The following is a 19579-nucleotide window of genomic DNA, read 5'->3' as shown; positions in this document are numbered from 1 at the left end:
GGCACGCAGATTTCAGACCTGTTTTTATGCAAACGCACCCTTTATAAATAAGACCCCTGGGGTACTAAGACTTGTGTGGAATTCCTACTAAAATGTTTTGTACGATCAGAGCTGAAAACCTTCATACAACAAAAACATTCATTCTCTTTTTCAGTTTCAATGCATCGCATGCTATAATGTTATATTTATATAAAACTATAGATCCAACTGCTTCTTTATTGCATATCTGTATTTTTAAAAACTTGTTTTTGTCAGGTTAAGTGTAAACATCCTTAACTTTAAATCATGCTGTGTTTAATATTATAATTAAATAAATATATTTTAAAATGTATTTGGTATATTTATATTTTTTCCTGAAATACAATACAGTGCGAGAAATGTATTGTTGAAAGAAATGCAATTTAAATAATAATTAAATTCAAAATGCAAAAACTTTTAAAAAGTTCACAGAGCCCAGTGATGTAATGCTGCTTTTATTTACTGATGTAAACAGTCTCTCTCTCTCCCTCCCCCACTCTCTCTCTCTCTCTCTCTCTCTCTCTCTCCCTCTCCATTCTCTCTCTCTTATTTGGTTGTTTCCTCTCCTAAACCCCCCCAATAAACTTTTACTCAGCACATTAAGAGATCCTAATATAAAAAGCATCAAACAAATCTGAAATATTATAATAAAGTAAAATGGCTCTGTGCTGTTTGCTGGGCAGATCACACTTCATAATCATTTGTCTCCCTCCGAAAAATACAGAAAAAAATACATTTAATAATTAATTACAGAATATTATTAGATTACAGTTTTTTATAGTCACTAACTTGCTTTTGTAAAATCTGTATTCACATTTTCAATACTCTAAATACGTTTAACACAACATCTGTCTGTTGTGGACTATACTGTTCATACTATTCATGTTTCTATCACACAATATACATTCAATTAACATGTTTTAAACATGATTACATTTTATTAATAAACAAGATTATCCATTTATTTAAATACAGCACACCAAAATTAATCACCTCATGTTCCAAATCTTAAATACAGTATATAACTACTGCTTCTGCAACAACAGCAGGTGTAAATCTATTATAACTAATACACGGTTTTGAATTTACTGTCACGCGGCCTGACTCTCCTTCCACACCTCTGGACTCCACTTCCCAGAATCCTTTGGGTTATGACGTCACCGTCAGTCGCTCGCCGTCGCCCAATCACGTTACGCTCCGGCGCTCAGACTCACCTGTGTTCTGAGGAAGATCCGGGTTATGCTCTCTGTTTTTCTGTATTTAAGGTCGCACTGTGTAATGTATCTTCGCGAGGTATTGTCGACTTATGTTGCGTACTAAGCGGTTTCTTCCTGTTCTTTGTTATTGCCTTCTCGTTACGACCCTGTTTTCGGATTACCGGTTAATGTCTTGTGTTTTGCCCTTATTGGATTTGATGTTTGGTTGGACTGTTTCTCGGTTACGAACTCGGACTGTTTATACGACTACGTCTTCTGTCTTTGGTGAGATCTTTGTTTACCTGGCTATACTGTTAGCTGCATTTGCTTGCCTGCCTGTAAATAAACCTGTGAGTACATTCTACTCGGCGTGCGTCACTCCTCACTACCTGCCGTTACATAATACCTCGCCTTTTAAAAGAGCGATGGCTGAGTTTAATAATCTACAGCAGGCAGTCGGGAATCAGGGGAGGGTTCTCGAGCAGCATAGCCAGCTTTTTGAGAACATTACTCACACCGTTACTGCTCTTAGTACTCAGCAGTCGGAACAACACTCCCAGCTAGCTCAGATTACCACTAGCCTCCAGGGTATCGCTGCTCAGCTCGCCCAGCTGAGCGTGGCTAACCCCGTTAGCTTAGCTTCTGCTAGCTCACCTCCGGTTAGCTCTTTCACCCAGCCAGCAACCGCTTTTCCGGTGAGTAAACCTGATAAATACGATGGTACTCCGGATTCTTGTAGGGGTTTTTTGTTACAAATATCGTTGTTTTTTGCTAATTCTGCGGTCGGTTCCGACTCAGCGCGAATTTCATTTTTTATTTCGCGTCTCACCGGTAAAGCCCTAGACTGGGCTACTGCTGTTTGGCCTAGTATGGAGAGAGCTACATACGAACACTTTCTCAAGGAGTTTAAGTTAGTTTTTGATCACCCTCATTATGGTCAATCTCAGGGGGAGTTATTGGTTAGATTACGTCAGGAAAATCGTTCTGTGTCTGATTATGCTCTAGAATTCCGTACATTGGCTGCTGGTAGTGGGTGGAATGAACCGGCTTTACGGGTCATGTTTCGCAATGGGCTCAGGGCTGATGTATTAGCTGAATTAGCCTGTAAGGATGATGGACTTCCCTTGGATGAACTTATTTCTCTGGCCATAAGACTGGATCAATTGAAACAAGGCGCTGTAATGAATCGTAAAGCTACTACTCCACGCATGTCTGGATATTTGTCACGTGTTTCTGCATCAACTCGACCAGTGGTCTCCAGTCACAGCAACGAGGAACCTATGCAAGTGGATGCTACTCGATTGTCCAGAGAGGAACGTTTGCGACGATTTCAAGCTGGACTTTGTTTCTATTGTGGCGGAGCTGGTCATGTGTTGCGTAACTGCCAAATATGCCCCTCTCAAGCTAAACGCCAAGAAGAAACTTCCGGTTCGTCCCACGGTGGGCTCTCCCATGGTTTCCATGGCAACCCGGACCGTCCATACGAACCACCTGCCACTAGCTCAGGAAAGCGTGTGGAAACCCCTAGGATTCCACACGCTAAAGGGGTAAGCAGACTCAATCCTGACATGTTTTCCAGATCTTTTATAATCTCTGTAATACTGTTCTGCCAGTCTTCTTCTTTTGTGTTCCCAGCTCTGATAGATTCCGGCGCCGAGGGAAACTTTATTCATGAGCAGCTGGCCAGACAACTCCTGATCTCATTAGAGGACCTGGAGGATCCCATAAAACTGTCTGCTGTGGATGGGACCCCAGTCGGACAGGGAAGCATAACCAGCACCACCAAACCCGTCAAGATGAGCGTCAGCGCACTGCACTCTGAAGAGATCAGGTTTTTTGTTATGAAAGACACTCGATATCAAATAATTTTAGGACTTCCATGGTTAAGAAAGCACGATCCTATAATTACCTGGTCTAACAAGGAAATTACTTCCTGGTCATCCTATTGTATGAAGCATTGCAAGGTTAAACTCCAATCCACTTCTGTTGAAAGTCCAGAGCCAGAGTCTCTTGCACATATTCCTCCTGTTTATCAAGATTTATGTGAAGTTTTCAGTAAAACTCGTGCTACCCAGCTTCCTCCCCATCGTTCCTATGATTGTGCTATTGAACTAATTGATAACCAGATACCCCCTAAGTCACGTATATATCCGCTTACCCAAACTGAGGAAAGAGTTATGGAGGAATATGTGCAGGAGGCTCTAACACAGGGTTTTATTCGCCACTCTACTTCCCCTGTTGCTGCTCCCTTTTTCTTTGTTAAAAAGAAGGATGGTGGTCTCCGTCCCTGTATAGATTATCGACAACTTAACGCTGTAACTAAGACCAACCCATATCCTCTTCCTTTAGTACCTGTCGCTCTTGAACAATTGCGTGGAGCTTCTGTTTTTACGAAGTTAGACCTTCGCAGTGCATACAACTTGGTAAGGATTAGAGAGGGAGATGAATGGAAGACAGCCTTTTTTACCACTAGAGGGCACTATGAGTACCAGGTTATGCCTTTTGGCCTCAAAAATGCACCTTCTGTTTTTCAATCATTTATCAATGATGTTTTGCGTGACATGCTGGGCAAATTTGTCATTGCATTTATAGACGACATTCTGATCTACTCCACTGATATGTCCTCTCATGTCTCTCATGTACGAGCAGTCCTAACCCGCCTTCTTCAGAACCAGCTTTTTGTGAAAGCTGAGAAATGTGAATTTCACAGGTCTACTGTAACCTTTTTAGGGTATGTGATCAGCGATCAGGGCGTTTCCATGGATGAAAAGAAGGTTCAAGCAGTTGTTGATTGGCCCCAACCTAAGTCAGTTAAGGAATTACAGAGATTTCTAGGCATCGCTAACTTCTACAGACGATTTATTCGCAGTTACAGTTCTATTGCAGCCCCACTCACAAATCTGCTAAAACGCAATACCAGAACTCTGATTTGGTCCGAATCTGCTGTCAATGCCTTTACTACTCTTAAGAGGGTGTTCACTACAGCCCCTCTTTTAAAACACCCAGATCCCAAAGAACCGTTTGTTGTGGAAGTAGACGCATCCAGTGTAGGAGTAGGTGCTGTTCTCTCTCAGCGTTTAGGCTCCCCTAGTAAACTACATCCAGTAGCCTATTTTTCCCACAAACTCTCCCCAGCTGAGCGCAATTATGGTATAGGGGATCGTGAACTTTTGGCCATCAAGCTGGCATTGGAGGAATGGAGGCATTGGTTAGAGGGAGCGTTACATCCATTCGTTGTTATCACTGATCACAGAAATCTAGAGTATATGCGATCCATGAAAACTATGAATTCACGTCAAGCACGCTGGTCTTTGTTTTTTGCACGTTTTGAGTTTGTAGTGACTTATAGACCAGGTTCCAGAAATACTAAGGCTGACGCTCTCTCCCGCATTTTTGAAGATAATGGTATTGAAGGTCCAGAACTTACACCCATCATAAAACCAGAGATTATTTTGGCTCCTATTAGATGGGAGATCTCGGAAGAAATTGATCGAGTTAACTCAATAACTCCTCCCCCTGAAACATGCCCACCAGATAGAACCTACGTACCAGATCAATGCAGAGCCAGATTAATTGCTTGGGCTCATACCTCCCCTTCGTCAGGTCATCCGGGTGAAACACGTACTTTTCAGTTATTAGAAAATCGTTTTTGGTGGGAAAAAATGCGTCTAGATGTTCACAATTATGTGTCCTCTTGCACCGTTTGTGCTCAGAGTAAAGTTCCGCGTACTCTACCGGCAGGCAAATTAATGCCCTTACCTGTCCCAGCCAGACCCTGGTCTCATTTAGCTGTCGATTTTGTTACCGACCTTCCTGTTTCTTTAGGTCAAACTGTTATAATGACTGTGGTTGATCGTTTTTCTCGTGGTGTCAGGTTCATTCCGTTTAGTAAACTACCCAAAGCATTGAAAGCTGCAGAAGCTCTATTTAATCATGTTTTTCGCATTTTTGGAATTCCTGAAGATATAGTTTCTGATCGTGGACCTCAGTTTATTTCTCAAGTCTGGTCAGCCTTTATGAATAGGTTAGGAATTTCTGTCAGTCTTTCTTCAGGTTATCATCCTCAGAGCAACGGCCAATGTGAGAGGATGAATCAACAACTGGGTAAATTCTTAAGAATATATTGTTGTAATAATTTCCATGACTGGGCCAAATATCTCCCCTGGGCAGAAATTGCTCAGAATTCGCTCATCAGTTCTACTACCAAGTTAACTCCTTTTCAATGCTGTTTAGGTTACCAACCACCTCTCATGCCCTGGTCAGCCGAACCCTCTAACATCACCGCTGTTGATGACTGGATGCGTCGGAGCGAGGAAGTGTGGGAGGAGACTCACAGACGTATTGAGGCAGTCTTAGAACGGCAAAAACAACAAGCTGACCGCCTACGTCGTGAGACCCCCCTTTACTCTCCAGGAGATAGAGTTTGGCTATCTACCAGGGATTTCCGGCTGTCTGATGGCAATAAAAAGCTTTCAGTTAAGTATATTGGCCCTTTCAAAATCATTAAGAAAATTAATGAGGTTACCTACCGTCTTGATATACCTTCTCACTATCGTGTATGTCCTTCATTTCATGTCTCCTTGTTAAAGCCGGTTATCCCTGGTCCTCTGGATGAGACTTCGCTTGGGTCACCTCCTCCCCCACCTATGGATATGGAGGGTGGTCCTGTGTATGCGGTGGAACGTTTGTTGGACTCCAGGAGAAGAAGGGGGGCCCTGGAATATCTTGTGGACTGGAAGGGTTACGGACCAGAGGAGCGAAGTTGGGTCCCAGTGGCTGATGTCCTGGATCCCTTAATGGTGGAGGACTTCCACCGGTCTCATCCGTCTCGTCCGGCACCACGCCCCAGAGGTCGTCCTAGGAGAGAGTCTCCAGGTCCCAGAAGGGGTAGACGCGGGAGTACTGGCTCTGTCCGATCCTTCAGTTCCGTTCGCGGCTCCAGGAGGGGTCGTCCCAGATCCAGGGCTCCTGTCCACTATGTTCCCGCTGCCAGGCCACCTGTCCGGGTCTCCACTGAGTGTGGGGGAGCGGTTCCCTTGTGTCGTCCTCATCCGTCAACCGTTTCGGACTCTTTGGGGGGAGTACTGTCACGCAGCCTGACTCTCCTTCCACACCTCTGGACTCCACTTCCCAGAATCCTTTGGGTTATGACGTCACCGTCAGTCGCTCGCCGTCGCCCAATCACGTTACGCTCCGGCGCTCAGACTCACCTGTGTTCTGAGGAAGATCCGGGTTATGCTCTCTGTTTTTCTGTATTTAAGGTCGCACTGTGTAATGTATCTTCGCGAGGTATTGTCGACTTATGTTGCGTACTAAGCGGTTTCTTCCTGTTCTTTGTTATTGCCTTCTCGTTACGACCCTGTTTTCGGATTACCGGTTAATGTCTTGTGTTTTGCCCTTATTGGATTTGATGTTTGGTTGGACTGTTTCTCGGTTACAAACTCGGACTGTTTATACGACTACGTCTTCTGTCTTTGGTGAGATCTTTGTTTACCTGGCTATACTGTTAGCTGCATTTGCTTGCCTGCCTGTAAATAAACCTGTGAGTACATTCTACTCGGCGTGCGTCACTCCTCACTACCTGCCGTTACATTTACAGATTATTAATGATAAATAAAAGTCTAAATTAGGATCTTGGATCTTAGCATTAGACATAATGCTGTCAGTGACATGGACACATAAAAAAGAGGATTATTTGGACTGAGTGTGATCAGCGTAGCTATTGGAGCACAGAGAGAGAAAATATGTCTGGATGAGGGGAAATTAATATTTAGTTCAGGAAAAGGTTTAGTTAAACCAGAACAAGGGAGAGGAAGAGTTGGATCAGGATAAAAGAGAGGAATAAAAGTGTGAAAAGTATCTCTATTCATTACTCAGGTAGAAGTACAGATACTAGAGTTTAAAATACTTCTGTAGAAGCTAAAGTATCAACTTAAATATCAACTTTTACTCAAGTAAAATAGTAAAAGTACTGGTTTCAAAACTACAAAGTATAAAAGTAAAAGTAATGGAAGAGAAAAGCTTAGGCTGCACCACAGGAGTCTATAGTGCACTACCCCCCCTCCCCCCCAAAACACATTTATCTAAAAGCCATAATGACTATAATATTATATTAAAATGTTAATATTAATACATTTGTGATGCACTAGGCTCTCTGTTTCAGCTGCATATATGTTCATTGTAAATGAATGTATTTTAGTAGAATGTAAATATATTAAAGAAGTTAAGTCTCTGCACGGATCATCTTCATACTAGACTACATACGTCTGCTATGTTCTTGCTGGAGTGTGGGGGGGGCTTGACGTGTGCAGGTGTGATTGGTCATGTATAAACCAATAGGGTGTCAGAATAGTATATGTTTACACTTCTCATCCAATCACAATCAGATTCACTCTATCTGAATAGAGAGATTTATCTGGATTGGGTTTTATTGAACAATGAGAAGCCGGAATGAAAACGAGCTGAAATGAAATAGGAGTAACGAGGCTGTTTATAAAATGTAAGGAGTAGAAAGTTCAGATAATTGTGTGAAAATGTAAAGAGTAGAAGTAAAAAGTCGTCTTAATAATAATTACTCCAGTAAAGTACAGATAATCAACATTTCTACTTAAGTAACGTAATGAAGTATTTGTTCTTAATTATTTGACGCCTCTGAAAAGAAATATATGTGACAGAATAAGGGAGAGGGAGAGGAGTAAGAATGTGTGGTGCTGTTCATAAATTATTTTTGTATTTGTGTTTTAATTTTGCACATATGAGACTAAGACTAATGATGTTTATAATTAAACATTTTTGAAGAGTTTAGTTTCATGTTCCTACCACTGTTTTTTACTGAATGACTGTTACTCACTATTTTTTGTTTACTCTATAAGTTCTATATAATAAATATGCACACATTTGACACTTTTAAAATTAAAAAATATAAAAAAGGCAACAGTGATGCTGTTTCTGTAATGTCACTAGATTGTATTATTTTGACAGTGGTTGCACTGTGATTGATTATATGTAATACAATTATTTTCTAAGCAACTGACACCACTAATACATATTTTATTTTATTTTGCAGAGCTACATTTAATTATTTTATTTACATTTTAATATCCACTATTAAATGATTACAACTTATGAATGTGTAATTAATCTGATTTATTCTTTAATAGATTGACACAGCTAATAATTTAACACAATTTGTAAGATTTTTTTATTTATGTTTGTTTCTAGATCTAGTTAGTCTTTATTACAAACATAAATCAGAAGAGACTACATAGAAATCTTTACAGTGCTTTTATTAATGAATTCTTAACCACTGAGAGATTTTATTATCATTATAAAAAGATAAAAAGCTCATCAGTAAATGATATTCAGATTCAGGTCTATGTACTTGAGAAACTCTGTCGTCTACAGAGGAGCATCAAACTCACATGTTGATCCCACTGAACCACAAAATCACACTGTTTAAATGTGTGGTCCTGATACTGATAACAGAGCTTTATAAACATTATGCAGACAGTGTCTATAAATACAGTGGAATTATGATACATTATTATAGATTTTATTGTATTTAATTGCTAATTGTATTTCTATTACTGTTCTTGGGGTGGTGTATGATTACTGTATATGATTTTGGTATAAAATGTTAAAGTTTGGGAGGTTTTGTAAGTATCCTGCTGTGAAAGTCAGACTGAACACATCTGGAAACACTGTAGTTCAGATCACAGTGATTCAATCCTACATGTTTTAAACTACTGCTGAACAAATAAAGTACTACTTTTGTTCATCAGATATTAATTAATTTAATGATGCATCATATCAATGTTAGATCAATGTTAGCCTCCATCGTTCTGCAGGAAACAAACCCCAGACTGATTTTAATTACTGTGTGTTTTTCTCATCAGTGAACTTCACTGTCTCTACATTCCTGCAGTGCAGTGAGATTATGCACAGGTGCATTGTGGGAAGGAAGGTGGTGGATATAAGAGTAAAGGATTTTTCTGATCTCATGAATATTAATCTGAAAGCTGGTGTCATGTGACTGATTGATTTCTGCATTATAATTTAATAGCAGTGATTAGAATAGAAACAGGAAGTAATTTCCATCAGTGGGAGAAGAGAGTGCAGTTATTTACTTACCCAAGGGACTGTGTGGAGAAAAGAGAAGAGAAGACAGAGTTAGATAAATCTCCATGAGAAGATGTAAGTAAAGTAAAATAGTTGGTAAATAGAAGAATGATTTAGTAACACTTGATCTCCTAATCAGAAATCTCCTTTTCTCATCTGTACTGTAGTTTATCATCCTTCACTGCTGCACTGCTTTCACTACAACTCCATCAACATCTTCAGATAAACACTTAAACCTACAGCAGATCCTCAACCCTTCTAGAAATCTTCATCTTTAAACTACATTAAACACTTCATGCAGTGATTTTCTCTATTAATAGACAGTCCTGTGTTCCTCCATCAACAACAGCAGCACAGATGTGTGATCTATTCCTGTTATGGATCAGAGGTGCTGCCTGAGTGTGTAAAGATCTGGAGCTCAGCTCAGTTAATTATAGGACTTTTCTTTACTGATTGTTCAAGTATCCTGTATAATATGTAGTTTTTTACTTTTTCTTCTAATAGATTTACAAAAAAAAGCATAACTTATTGTTGCTGTATTAATAAAAACTTATAAAACAACTAGGAAACAAGAGGAAACACTGCTTTTAAAAATGAAAGTGTCAAACTCTGCTTTTCATGCAATACAATTTATAAAAACAATTCTAGTACTCAAAATATAGTTTACTAGTTACTAGAGGGTGTGATGTGAGGGTGTGATGTGAGAGTGTGATTGTGAGAGTGTGATTGTTAGAGTGTGATTGTGAGACTGTGATGTGAGAGTGTGATGTGAGAGCGTGATGTGAGAGTGTGATTGTGAGACTGTGATGTGAGAGTGTGATTGTGAGAGAGTGATGTGAGAGTGTGATGTGAGAGTATGATGTAAGAGTGTGGTGTTTGAGTATGATGTGTGATGTGTGAAAGTGAGTGGTTGTGAGAGTGTGATGGTGCGAGAGTGAGAGTATGGTTGTGAGAGTATGGTTGTGAAAGTGTGAGTGTGAGAGTGTAATAGTGAGAATTACAGAGTGGTTGTGAGTGTGGTTGTGAGAGTGTGATTGTTAAAATGTGGTTGTGAGAGTGTGATGTGAAAGTGTGACTGTGAGAGTTTGGTTGTGAGAGTCTAAGGTGAGAATGTGGTTGTGAGAGTTTGATGCAAGAGGGTAAAATGAGAGTGTGGTTGTGAGAATTCAAGAGTGTGATTGTGAGAGTGTGGGTGTGAGAGTATGAGTGTGAAAGTGTGGTTGGAGAATATGATGATGAGAGTGTGGTTGTGAGAGTTTGAAACAAGAGTGTAAAGTGAGAGTGTGGTTCTGAGATTTTGAGAGTGTGATGGCCAGAGTGAGAGTCTGATGGTGAGAGTGTTGAGAGAGTAAGAGTGTGGTTGTGAGAGTCTGGTTGTGAGAGTATGAGAGTAAGAGTGTGGTTGTGAGAATGTGGTAGTGAGAGTATGAGAGTGAGAGCGTGGTTATGAGAGTTTGAGAGTGTGGTGGTCAGAGTGAGAGTGTGATGATGAGAGTGTTGTGAGAGTGAGAGTGTGTTGTGAGAGTCTGGTTGTGAGAGTATGAGAGTAAGAGTGTGGTTGTGAGAATGTGGTAGGGAGAGTATGAGAGTGAGAGCGTGGTTATGAGAGTGTGATGTGAGAGTCTGATTGTGACAGTGGGATTGCGAGAGTGTGGTTGTGAGCGTGCTGTAAGAGTGTGGTTGTTGTGAGTTTGAGAGTTTGGGGTGTGATAGTGAGAATGCGAGAGTGGTATTGTGAGAGTGTGATTGTGAGAGTGATCATTACAGATAGTGTTGAGTGATTGTGAGAGTGTAGTTGTGAGAGTGTAGTTGTGAGAGTGATCATTACAGATAGTGTTGAGTGATTGTGAGAGTGTAGTTATGAGAGTGATCATTACAGATAGTGTTGAGTGATTGTGAGAGTGTGGTTGTGAGAGTGTGATTGTGAGAGTGATCATTACAGATAGTGTTGAGTGATTGTGAGAGTGTGGTTGTGAGAGTGTGATTGTGAGAGTGATCATTACAGATAGTGTTGAGTGATTGTGAGAGTGTAGTTGTGAGAGTGTAGTTGTGAGAGTGATCATTACAGATAGTGTTGAGTGATTGTGAGAGTGTAGTTATGAGAGTGATCATTACAGATAGTGTTGAGTGATTGTGAGAGTGTGGTTGTGAGAGTGATCATTACAGATAGTGTTGAGTGATTGTGAGAGTGTAGTTATGAGAGTGATCATTACAGATAGTGTTGAGTGATTGTGAGAGTGTGGTTGTGAGAGTGTGATTGTGAGAGTGATCATTACAGATAGTGTTGAGTGATTGTGAGAGTGTAGTTGTGAGAGTGTGGTTGTGAGAGTGAGATTTCTCTCTTCATATCTCTTATTCTCAGACTCTGATGATGATGATGATGTGAATAATAATAATGATGATGATGATGATGATGATGTGAATAATAATGATGATGATGATGATGATGATGATGAAGATGATGATGATGATGATGAAGATGAGTTTATGTAGAGTGAAGGTCTGGAATACTCAACCCCCACTCTTACAGTACACTCCTCTGTTGTGTCTCCGCTGGTTACCTGACACAGGTAATCTCCTGTATCTGATCCTCTGCAGTTTCTGATCTGTAAGGAGACGTTTCCTCTCTGCAGCTCCTGAGTGATCAGACTCACTCTGTCCTCGTAGCTCCTCCCCTCTGTTACCTGTCTGTTCTTATAGAGACAAACACAGTTCGTCCCCTTAAACCACCTGATCTCCATCCCAACAGCACTGAGTTCAGGAGACAGGAGACACGAGAGAGTAGCAGCAGAACCAGACTGTTCATCTACACCACGAGGACCAATGAGTTTAAACTCACCTGTGTAGAAAACACACACACACACACACACACACGCACAAACACACACACACACAAAACACAAACACACACACACACACCAATTATTGAATAATTTTGATTCTAACTTTAAACCATGCTGTGTATAATATATTAACACAACAATTTATGTATAAAATAACAAAATATGAATTAATAAATAAATATATTTGATAATAAAGTTTAACTCACTGTTACTCAAAGCTGCCGCCATCTTTATCTCCTCCTGTAGATTCAGTCAAATACAATACAACACACACACACACACACACACACACACACACACACACACTACACACTACACACACACTACAGAGAGAGCGACAGATAAAGAGACAGAGAGAGAGAGAGAGAGAGAGAGATAGTGGTCAGTTTATAATCTGTGTAATCAGTGTATAAAGCTATAATGGTAATGATATTAATTCTGTAGTTGTAGTAATTAGTTCTGTAGTTCTGTAGTTTATAAGTTGATCACTCCAGTCTGGTGTTCACAGTTAGCTTTAGCATGATGCTAACTGCTCTTACCTTTTATCTTCTTCACTCAGACATTTGTCTGATTCAGGTGAAATATGTCCACATTTTAAAGCAGCTCATATCAGCTTTTTATCTGATAACAGTCTGATCATAATAATAAGAGCGAGTTTCTGCTTTTAATCCACAAATATTCTAATCGTCTCTCCGTTTGATCTTCCAGAGCGGAAGCAGATCTACTTTCACTTTCTCTTCACTTCAGTCCTGCTGCTGCTGCAGAGCTGCTTTATGGAGAGACCGCCCACTTCCTCTCTCCCCCGTTAAATCACAACATTACTGCTCACCGCTAGAGGGAGCCCGCGAGAGAGTCCTCAATCAATGGAGCTGAATGGAGCTAAAGGGATAAAAACTCGATTTAATAATAGAAACTTAACACTTCTACAGGATTCTCCTTTAATTTTACAAAGTAGAATAAAGTATTTCTATAATAAAGTGTAATGAGGCACGGTGAGTTAATATCGTCCACAACTTGACCTTTTATTGGAGTTCTCTTAACAGACATGTTCACGAGGCACAGGCTACGCTCGCATATACATACGCTTTACAATCCCTTACCCCAGCTCCGTCCTCCTACTCATCTGACGTCACCTCAACAGTCCAATAGAAACTCAGTGTAGGTATGGCACTAAATAAGCAGACTTTCTTACTAAACAACTATAACAATGCATGACATCTCCCCCCTTAAAACTGTTTCTTCCTCCCCTTCTAAAAAAAAAAAAAACAGGGATTTGCAGCTCTATCAACAACACTGAACAAGAGAATAATAATACAAAAAAAACTGCATAGTGTACATTGCAAAGAATAGTCTTTCAGAAAACATGAAAGCTTTTCCCCTTGAACATATAAGTTGTTCGTCCCCTTTTTTTTTCTTTCACAGGCAGGAACATTTATTTATGAACAAATATAGTCTTTCAGCCAACTGGGTGGCTTGACCTGTCTCTTGGCCACAGCAGAATCAGAGACAGGAGGCAGTGTTGCTGGTTGCTCAGTGGTTGGTGGTGTTGAAGAAAGGTCTTTCAACGGTGGTGCACCAGGAGCCACAGTTGGACTTGCAGCAGGCAGAGTTTCATTGCTGTCTCCTGTGGGATCGGTGTCACCTTCAGATGAACTCGGGGCACTCTGCAGATGTCTTAGATTTTTGCGTGTTATGGTGCCATTGTCCGTTTTCACCAGATATGATCTGGGCTCAGATGCTTTAGCAAGTACTGTTGCAGGCATGTGCCAACCCTTTTCTCCATCTAGTTTGACACTAACACTCTGACCTGGCTGCAGAATTGGTAGAGTGCGTACAGAGTGGCGTCTGTTATAACAATGGAATGGTCGTTCTGATCTGCCGTCCAGTCATCAGCTCTGCAGGACTTCGCCCTGTGGCCTTAATTGGAGTGGCCCGGTAGCTCATGAGTGCAAGTTGTGGGTCAGGCTGGCGCAAAATTCGCTTTGCTGTGGCAACACTTCTCTCAGCGGCACCGTTACTTTGCGGGTAATGTGGGCTGGAGGTTGTGTGAGTGAAATTGTATGCCTTTGTGAAGCTCACAAACTCTGCAGAAGTAAATTGAGTTCCATTGTCAGTTATCAGTTCGTATGGGATTCCCCATCTGACAAACATGCTCTTTAGACGGCCTATCACCTGCTGGCTGGTGAGTGTTGGCAGGTGAGCTATTTCAATGTCTCGTGAGTAGTAGTCTATGACAACCAGGAACTTGTTCCCATCCTGTTCACATATATCTGCTGCTATTTTCTGCCAAGGGCCTTCTGGCAGTGGAGTAGTGATCAATGGTTCTTTCCTTTGTGTAGGTCTGTTTTGTTGGCAGAATTTGCATTTTTCAACTGTCCTGGTGATGTCACGTCCTATTCCTGGCCACCACACTGACATGTTGGCTCGTGCTCTGCACTTTGTGAGGCCCTGATGACCTTCATGGATCTTGTGTAGCACCTCTGTCCTCTGTGATGCTGGGACAATAATTCTGTCACCATACAGCAAAAGTCCATCCACAACTGTCAGGTGAGACCGTGCAGCATGAAACTCACACACTGTGGGTGTATCCTTCCAGGATATACTTGCACACTAAAGTTAGATCAGTATCCTCCTGGGTGGCAGCACGAAGTGCATCCAGTCTGCCTCCGGTCATTGGCTTGGTAGACACGATGGCTTGTACATATGCTTACACATCCTCTTCCGTGTCAGACGTATTACTTTCTGTGAGTGGGTTTCTTGACAGTGTGTCTGCTACTACAAGCTGCTTTCCTGGAACATGGACTGCCGTCACACTGAATCTCATCAAACGCATTAACAGGCGCTGGCATCGAAGTGGTGCTTTGTCAAGATCATATGAATTGATTAGGGGGACAAGCGGCTTGTGATCTGTCTGGAGGCAAAATCTTCCCATACCTTGTAGATACCGTGCAAACCGTTCACCTTCTCAATCTGAGAGTACCGCTGCTCTGTTGGGGTCAATGTTCGAGAGCAAAAGGCCACTGGATGCAGTTCTCCTTCCTGCTCTTGCAGCAGGGCAGCCCCAAGGCCATAGCTACTCGCGTCTGCACTCACCACAGTAGGCTTACTGCTGTTGTAGAACACCAACGAAGGTGCTGATACAAGCATGTCCTTAACATGGTTAAATGCTTGTTTTTGGGCGTCACCCCACATCCAAGCTGTGTCACTCCTGAGCAGTTCAGTGATGGGGTGCAGGACTGCAGACAAGGATCTGGTCTGATGCCTTGACTTTGCCAGGATCTGGTCTGATGCCCTTTTTCCCAATGACATGTCCAAAGTACTGAATGTCTGATTTACCAAACTGGCATTTTTCTCGATTTAACTTCAGCCCAGACTCCTTTATTGTTTGAAGAACAGCCCTGAGATTTTGGTCATGTTCCTGTTTGTCTTTCCCATAAATTAAGATGTCGTCCATCACTGCCACTGTACCTGAGTGATCCCTCAGAAGCATGCTCATTTCTCTTTGGAAAATTTCTGGGGCCGACGTTATCCCAAAAGGGAGCCTCTTAAAACAAAACCTGCCCACTGGTGTAATGAATGTGGTCAGCTTCCGGCTGGAAGCTTCAAGGGATATTTGCCAGAACCCACTCGATGCGTCAAGTGTGGAGAAAACATTAGCACCTGACAGTTTTGGTGCTATGTCCTCTAATGTAGGAAGCATGAATCACTCTCTTTTCACAGCTTCATTAAGCCTTTTTAGATCCACACATATCCTCACATTCCCGTTCCGCTTCATCACAGGCACCATAGGTGCGCACCAATCTGTAGCCTCTGTAACTTCTTCAATAATGTCCAGCTTTTGCATGCGTTTCAACTCTTCTTCTACTTTTGGTAGCAATGGAAAGGGCACACGGCGGGGGCTGGTGAGGCTGTAGGGTTTGGCATCAGGTTTTAGCTCAATCTTAATTGGTTCACAGTTTAACAGTCCTATATCCCCAAACAAATCATCTTCTATTTCAATTTCATCCAGTCTCTGCACTAGGCCCATGCTGCAAGCAACTTTACGACTGAGCAGATTGTTTGTGTATGGGCCCTTTAACACATAGATCCAAAAGGTGAAAGTCTGCCCTTTTCTTTGAGTGGAAGCCTGAAATTTGCCCAGACAGTTCAGCTCTCCACCAGGACTGCACACTCTAGCACTGATTTTCTCTAGCTTAGGTTGTTGTGGTAACCTGGTAAATTCGTCCTCAGACATAACAGTAATGTCTGCTCCAGTATCAATTTTGAAATGCACAGCAGTGCCATTTAGTTGCAGCTCAACTTGCCATTCGTCTTTGACATCAGCACAGTCTGAGATATGGCCTAAAAACCAGGAATCTTGACTGTTGTTTACCTCCAGGGTAACAGTGACCTCTTTAACGATTTTTGTTTTGCACACTGCTTCAAAATGACCAGTTTTATTGCACCTGCGGCACCTTTTTCCCCATGCAGGGCATGCTCCAGACTCATGCATACGTGCACACCTGGAACAGCTTCTCACAGTGTTGCCTTCAGCTCGTTTTGCTTGAGGTTTAATTTTCCTACTGGCATATGATCTACACGGCTTATATTGCTTATTTTTGTGCCCCACTTGGTCAATGCACTGTGCTCTCATGCCTGCATTTTGCATTTTAACCAGCTCTGCTTGGCGTGCCACCTGTATTGCCTTCTCCAGGGTGAGCTCAGGTTCTAGCTGGAGCTTTTCAGACACATCGCTGTCAGACACACCGATCACTATACGATCGCGTATGTGCTCATCTTTGACTGCCCCAAACTCGCAGTGCTCCGCCATCTCGTACAAACTCCTAACAAATGCCTCAACACTCTCTCCACTCTGCTGTATGCGTTTGTGAAAGCACGCGCACTGGTGTATTATATTGCGACGCGGCACAAAATGGTCGTCAAACTTTCTCACCACAGCTTCATAATAGTTAGCCTCTTCCTCTGCAGTAAACGTAAATGTACTGAAAATAGGCTCTGCTTCTTTGCCCATTGCATAGAGAGGTGAATTAACTTGTACCTCACCGTCTTCGTGGTCGAGCTTCGTTGCAATCCGAAAGCGGGAGAAACGGTGTCTCCAGACTGGCCATGAAGCCGGCTGGGTGAAATCAAAGGATTCAGGTGCGTGAAACTTCGACATTGCAGCTCGTTAGTCCTTTTCTCTCCCGAGGCATGTGAATTCGCCGCTTCTGACACCATGTAATGAGGCACGGTGAGTTAATATCGTCCACAACTTGACCTTTCATTGGAGTTCTCTTAACAGACACGTTCACGAGGCACAGGCTACGCTCGCACATACATACGCTTTACAATCCCTTACCCCAGCTCCGTCCTCCTACTCATCTGACGTCACCTCAACAGTCCAATAGAAACTCAGTGTAGGTATGGCACTAAATAAGCAGACTTTCTTACTAAACAACTATAACAATGCATGACATAAAGTAAAGAAATCATACCTGTATATTTCAGTTTTTCTACAGTAAACGGGTTTTAGTCAGTAAAGACTCCAGCATTACTGCTACTGTGAACTGACTGACTGCTGAGCTGATGCTGGAGTTACAGTCAGAGCTCTGAGATTAAAAGATTTATAAATTATATCTGCGGTACTGAAACATTTATATTGTTCTGTGTTGAGAACATTTAGTATAGTAGTTTTCAGTATAAAAATTATTATTAAATATTTATAAACTCACTCAGGAGCACCTCTGGTGGTTAAATAAACCGGAAAGAGATTCTGAAGTGGGTTTTCTCCTCTCTAGAACATCTCTGACTGCTGCTGCTGACAGTGTCAGTTTTTACAGCAAAACTACATCTGTTTCACAACATCTGTTCCAAATGTCATTATTATTATAATTAAGAACAGTAATACGAAGTTGTTTAATTACTGGTTTTATTAGTTGAGGAAAATTCACTGATTTTACATTTTATAAATAAATTGTCATTGATCAGTTATTATTGATAAATATGCAGTTCATATTTTTAGTATTTTTATTTATTCTGCAAGTTAATTTATCTTGTGTTATGTAGGTATAACTAAATAATAATCAGTGAAAACATATTTTTACCATTTATCAGTCCTGTGTTATTATTTGGTGAAATGTTTATTCAATTACTAAAATTCCACTATAGCTTCACTGCTCAAAACAAAAAAAAATACACTTAAATCACATATCAGATGTCGGTGAAGAAAGAGTCGAGTTGAAAATCTTTACAGATATAAATTCTTTAATTATTTAAGAACAAAATAACCTAACAAAAGTAAATGGAAACCAACATTGTTAACTCTTCGAGGGCTAGAATTAAATTCATACAAAATCAGAGCTATTCAGGAAACCGCTGACGAGATCATGAAGGTTTGTTCAGACCTCTAAAGATATGCCTCCCCAGATCATCACTGATCCACCACCAAACTGCTCATGCTGGATGATGTTTCTGGCAGCAGAGCATTTACTATGGCATCTCCAGACTCTTTCACATCTGTAAGATGTGGTCAGTGTGAAGCTGTGAATCTCATCTGTGAAGAGAACAGGGCAGCACTGGAGGAGCTGCTAACTCTGCTAAATGAGCTGCACGGTGCTGGACTGTGAGTACAGGTCTCACTAGAGGACGTCAGGATCTCACGTCAGTCTTATGGAGTCTGTGTTCCAGCAGTCCGCTGAAGCTCATTCTGCAGGACTCTGCTTGTGTTTCTTCTGTTCCTCCTCACACTAAAGATATCAGTCCTGCCACTGGGTTGATTCTCTTCTACAGGTCTGTCCTGTTCTCCTGGTGTAATGATCTCCTGTGTGCTGGAATCTCCTCCATGATCTTGAGACTGTGCTGGGAGACGTGTGGATGCTTCTTTCTGGAGGAGCTGTGCTGTCTGAAAGAGCTGCAGCTACAGCTTCATGCTACCAGTAGAGACAAGAACACTAGAAAAATACTAAACTAAAGAAGAATCAGTCAGGAAGGAGGAGAGGAGAGGATTTGACTGTGGTCTCCACCTGCAGAAAACTTTCTCTTTCTGGATTTTCTCTTGCTAAAACTCTGGAACCTACAGCCGTGTTTGAAGAAGTAAAACAGAAAACTTTCTTTGTAGCTTTCTTTGTATTTTAGCCTCATTACATCATGTAATAATATAAATCAGGGATGAAGACTGTATTTTATCATATATGGCACATCATAGCTTTTACATGCTGGCAGGTCCCCCATATTGTACAGTGATAGAAAATGAACAGGAAGCTTCATTTCCTTACTCTGTTTGTACTGTTACCGATTTCACTTTTGTAATCTTGCACCACAGCACTGCATAAACTACCCCTGGAGGATTTTAATACGCTAAAGTTGATACATTTGTCTAGATTGCACACTTTGTTCAGTAGACACCATTCAACAATATAATGAATT

At 41.4% G+C, this 19579-nt stretch overlaps 2 protein-coding genes across 19 annotated transcripts in view; both read right to left on the bottom strand.

The window, feature by feature from the left end:
• LOC111197591 (golgin subfamily A member 6-like protein 22) overlaps positions 1–19579 on the bottom strand; it is a 280890-nt gene that overhangs the window by 246660 nt on the left and 14651 nt on the right. The window lies entirely within an intron of this gene.
• LOC125799471 (uncharacterized protein DDB_G0271670-like) overlaps positions 11429–19579 on the bottom strand; it is a 41976-nt gene continuing 33825 nt past the window's right edge. The window contains exons 1-3 of one of the 2 annotated variants that reach the window (XM_049476299.1): positions 12715–12851; positions 12382–12498; positions 11429–12171 (exon numbers count right to left, since the gene is read on the bottom strand). In XM_049476299.1, coding sequence (XP_049332256.1) covers positions 11444–12171; positions 12382–12403 — 750 coding nt within the window. In that variant the 5' untranslated portion in view covers positions 12404–12498; positions 12715–12851 and the 3' untranslated portion in view covers positions 11429–11443. Of the gene's footprint in view, positions 12172–12381; positions 12499–12714; positions 12852–19579 lie in introns of those variants that run through there. The other variant, XM_049476297.1, reaches the window with a different exon arrangement.

This window comes from Astyanax mexicanus, chromosome 1, assembly GCF_023375975.1.
Source record: "Astyanax mexicanus isolate ESR-SI-001 chromosome 1, AstMex3_surface, whole genome shotgun sequence".
Lineage (NCBI taxonomy): Eukaryota > Metazoa > Chordata > Actinopteri > Characiformes > Acestrorhamphidae > Astyanax > Astyanax mexicanus.
The sequence above is the reverse complement of the archived record's forward strand: the minus strand, read 5'-3'. Positions and strand labels throughout refer to the sequence as shown.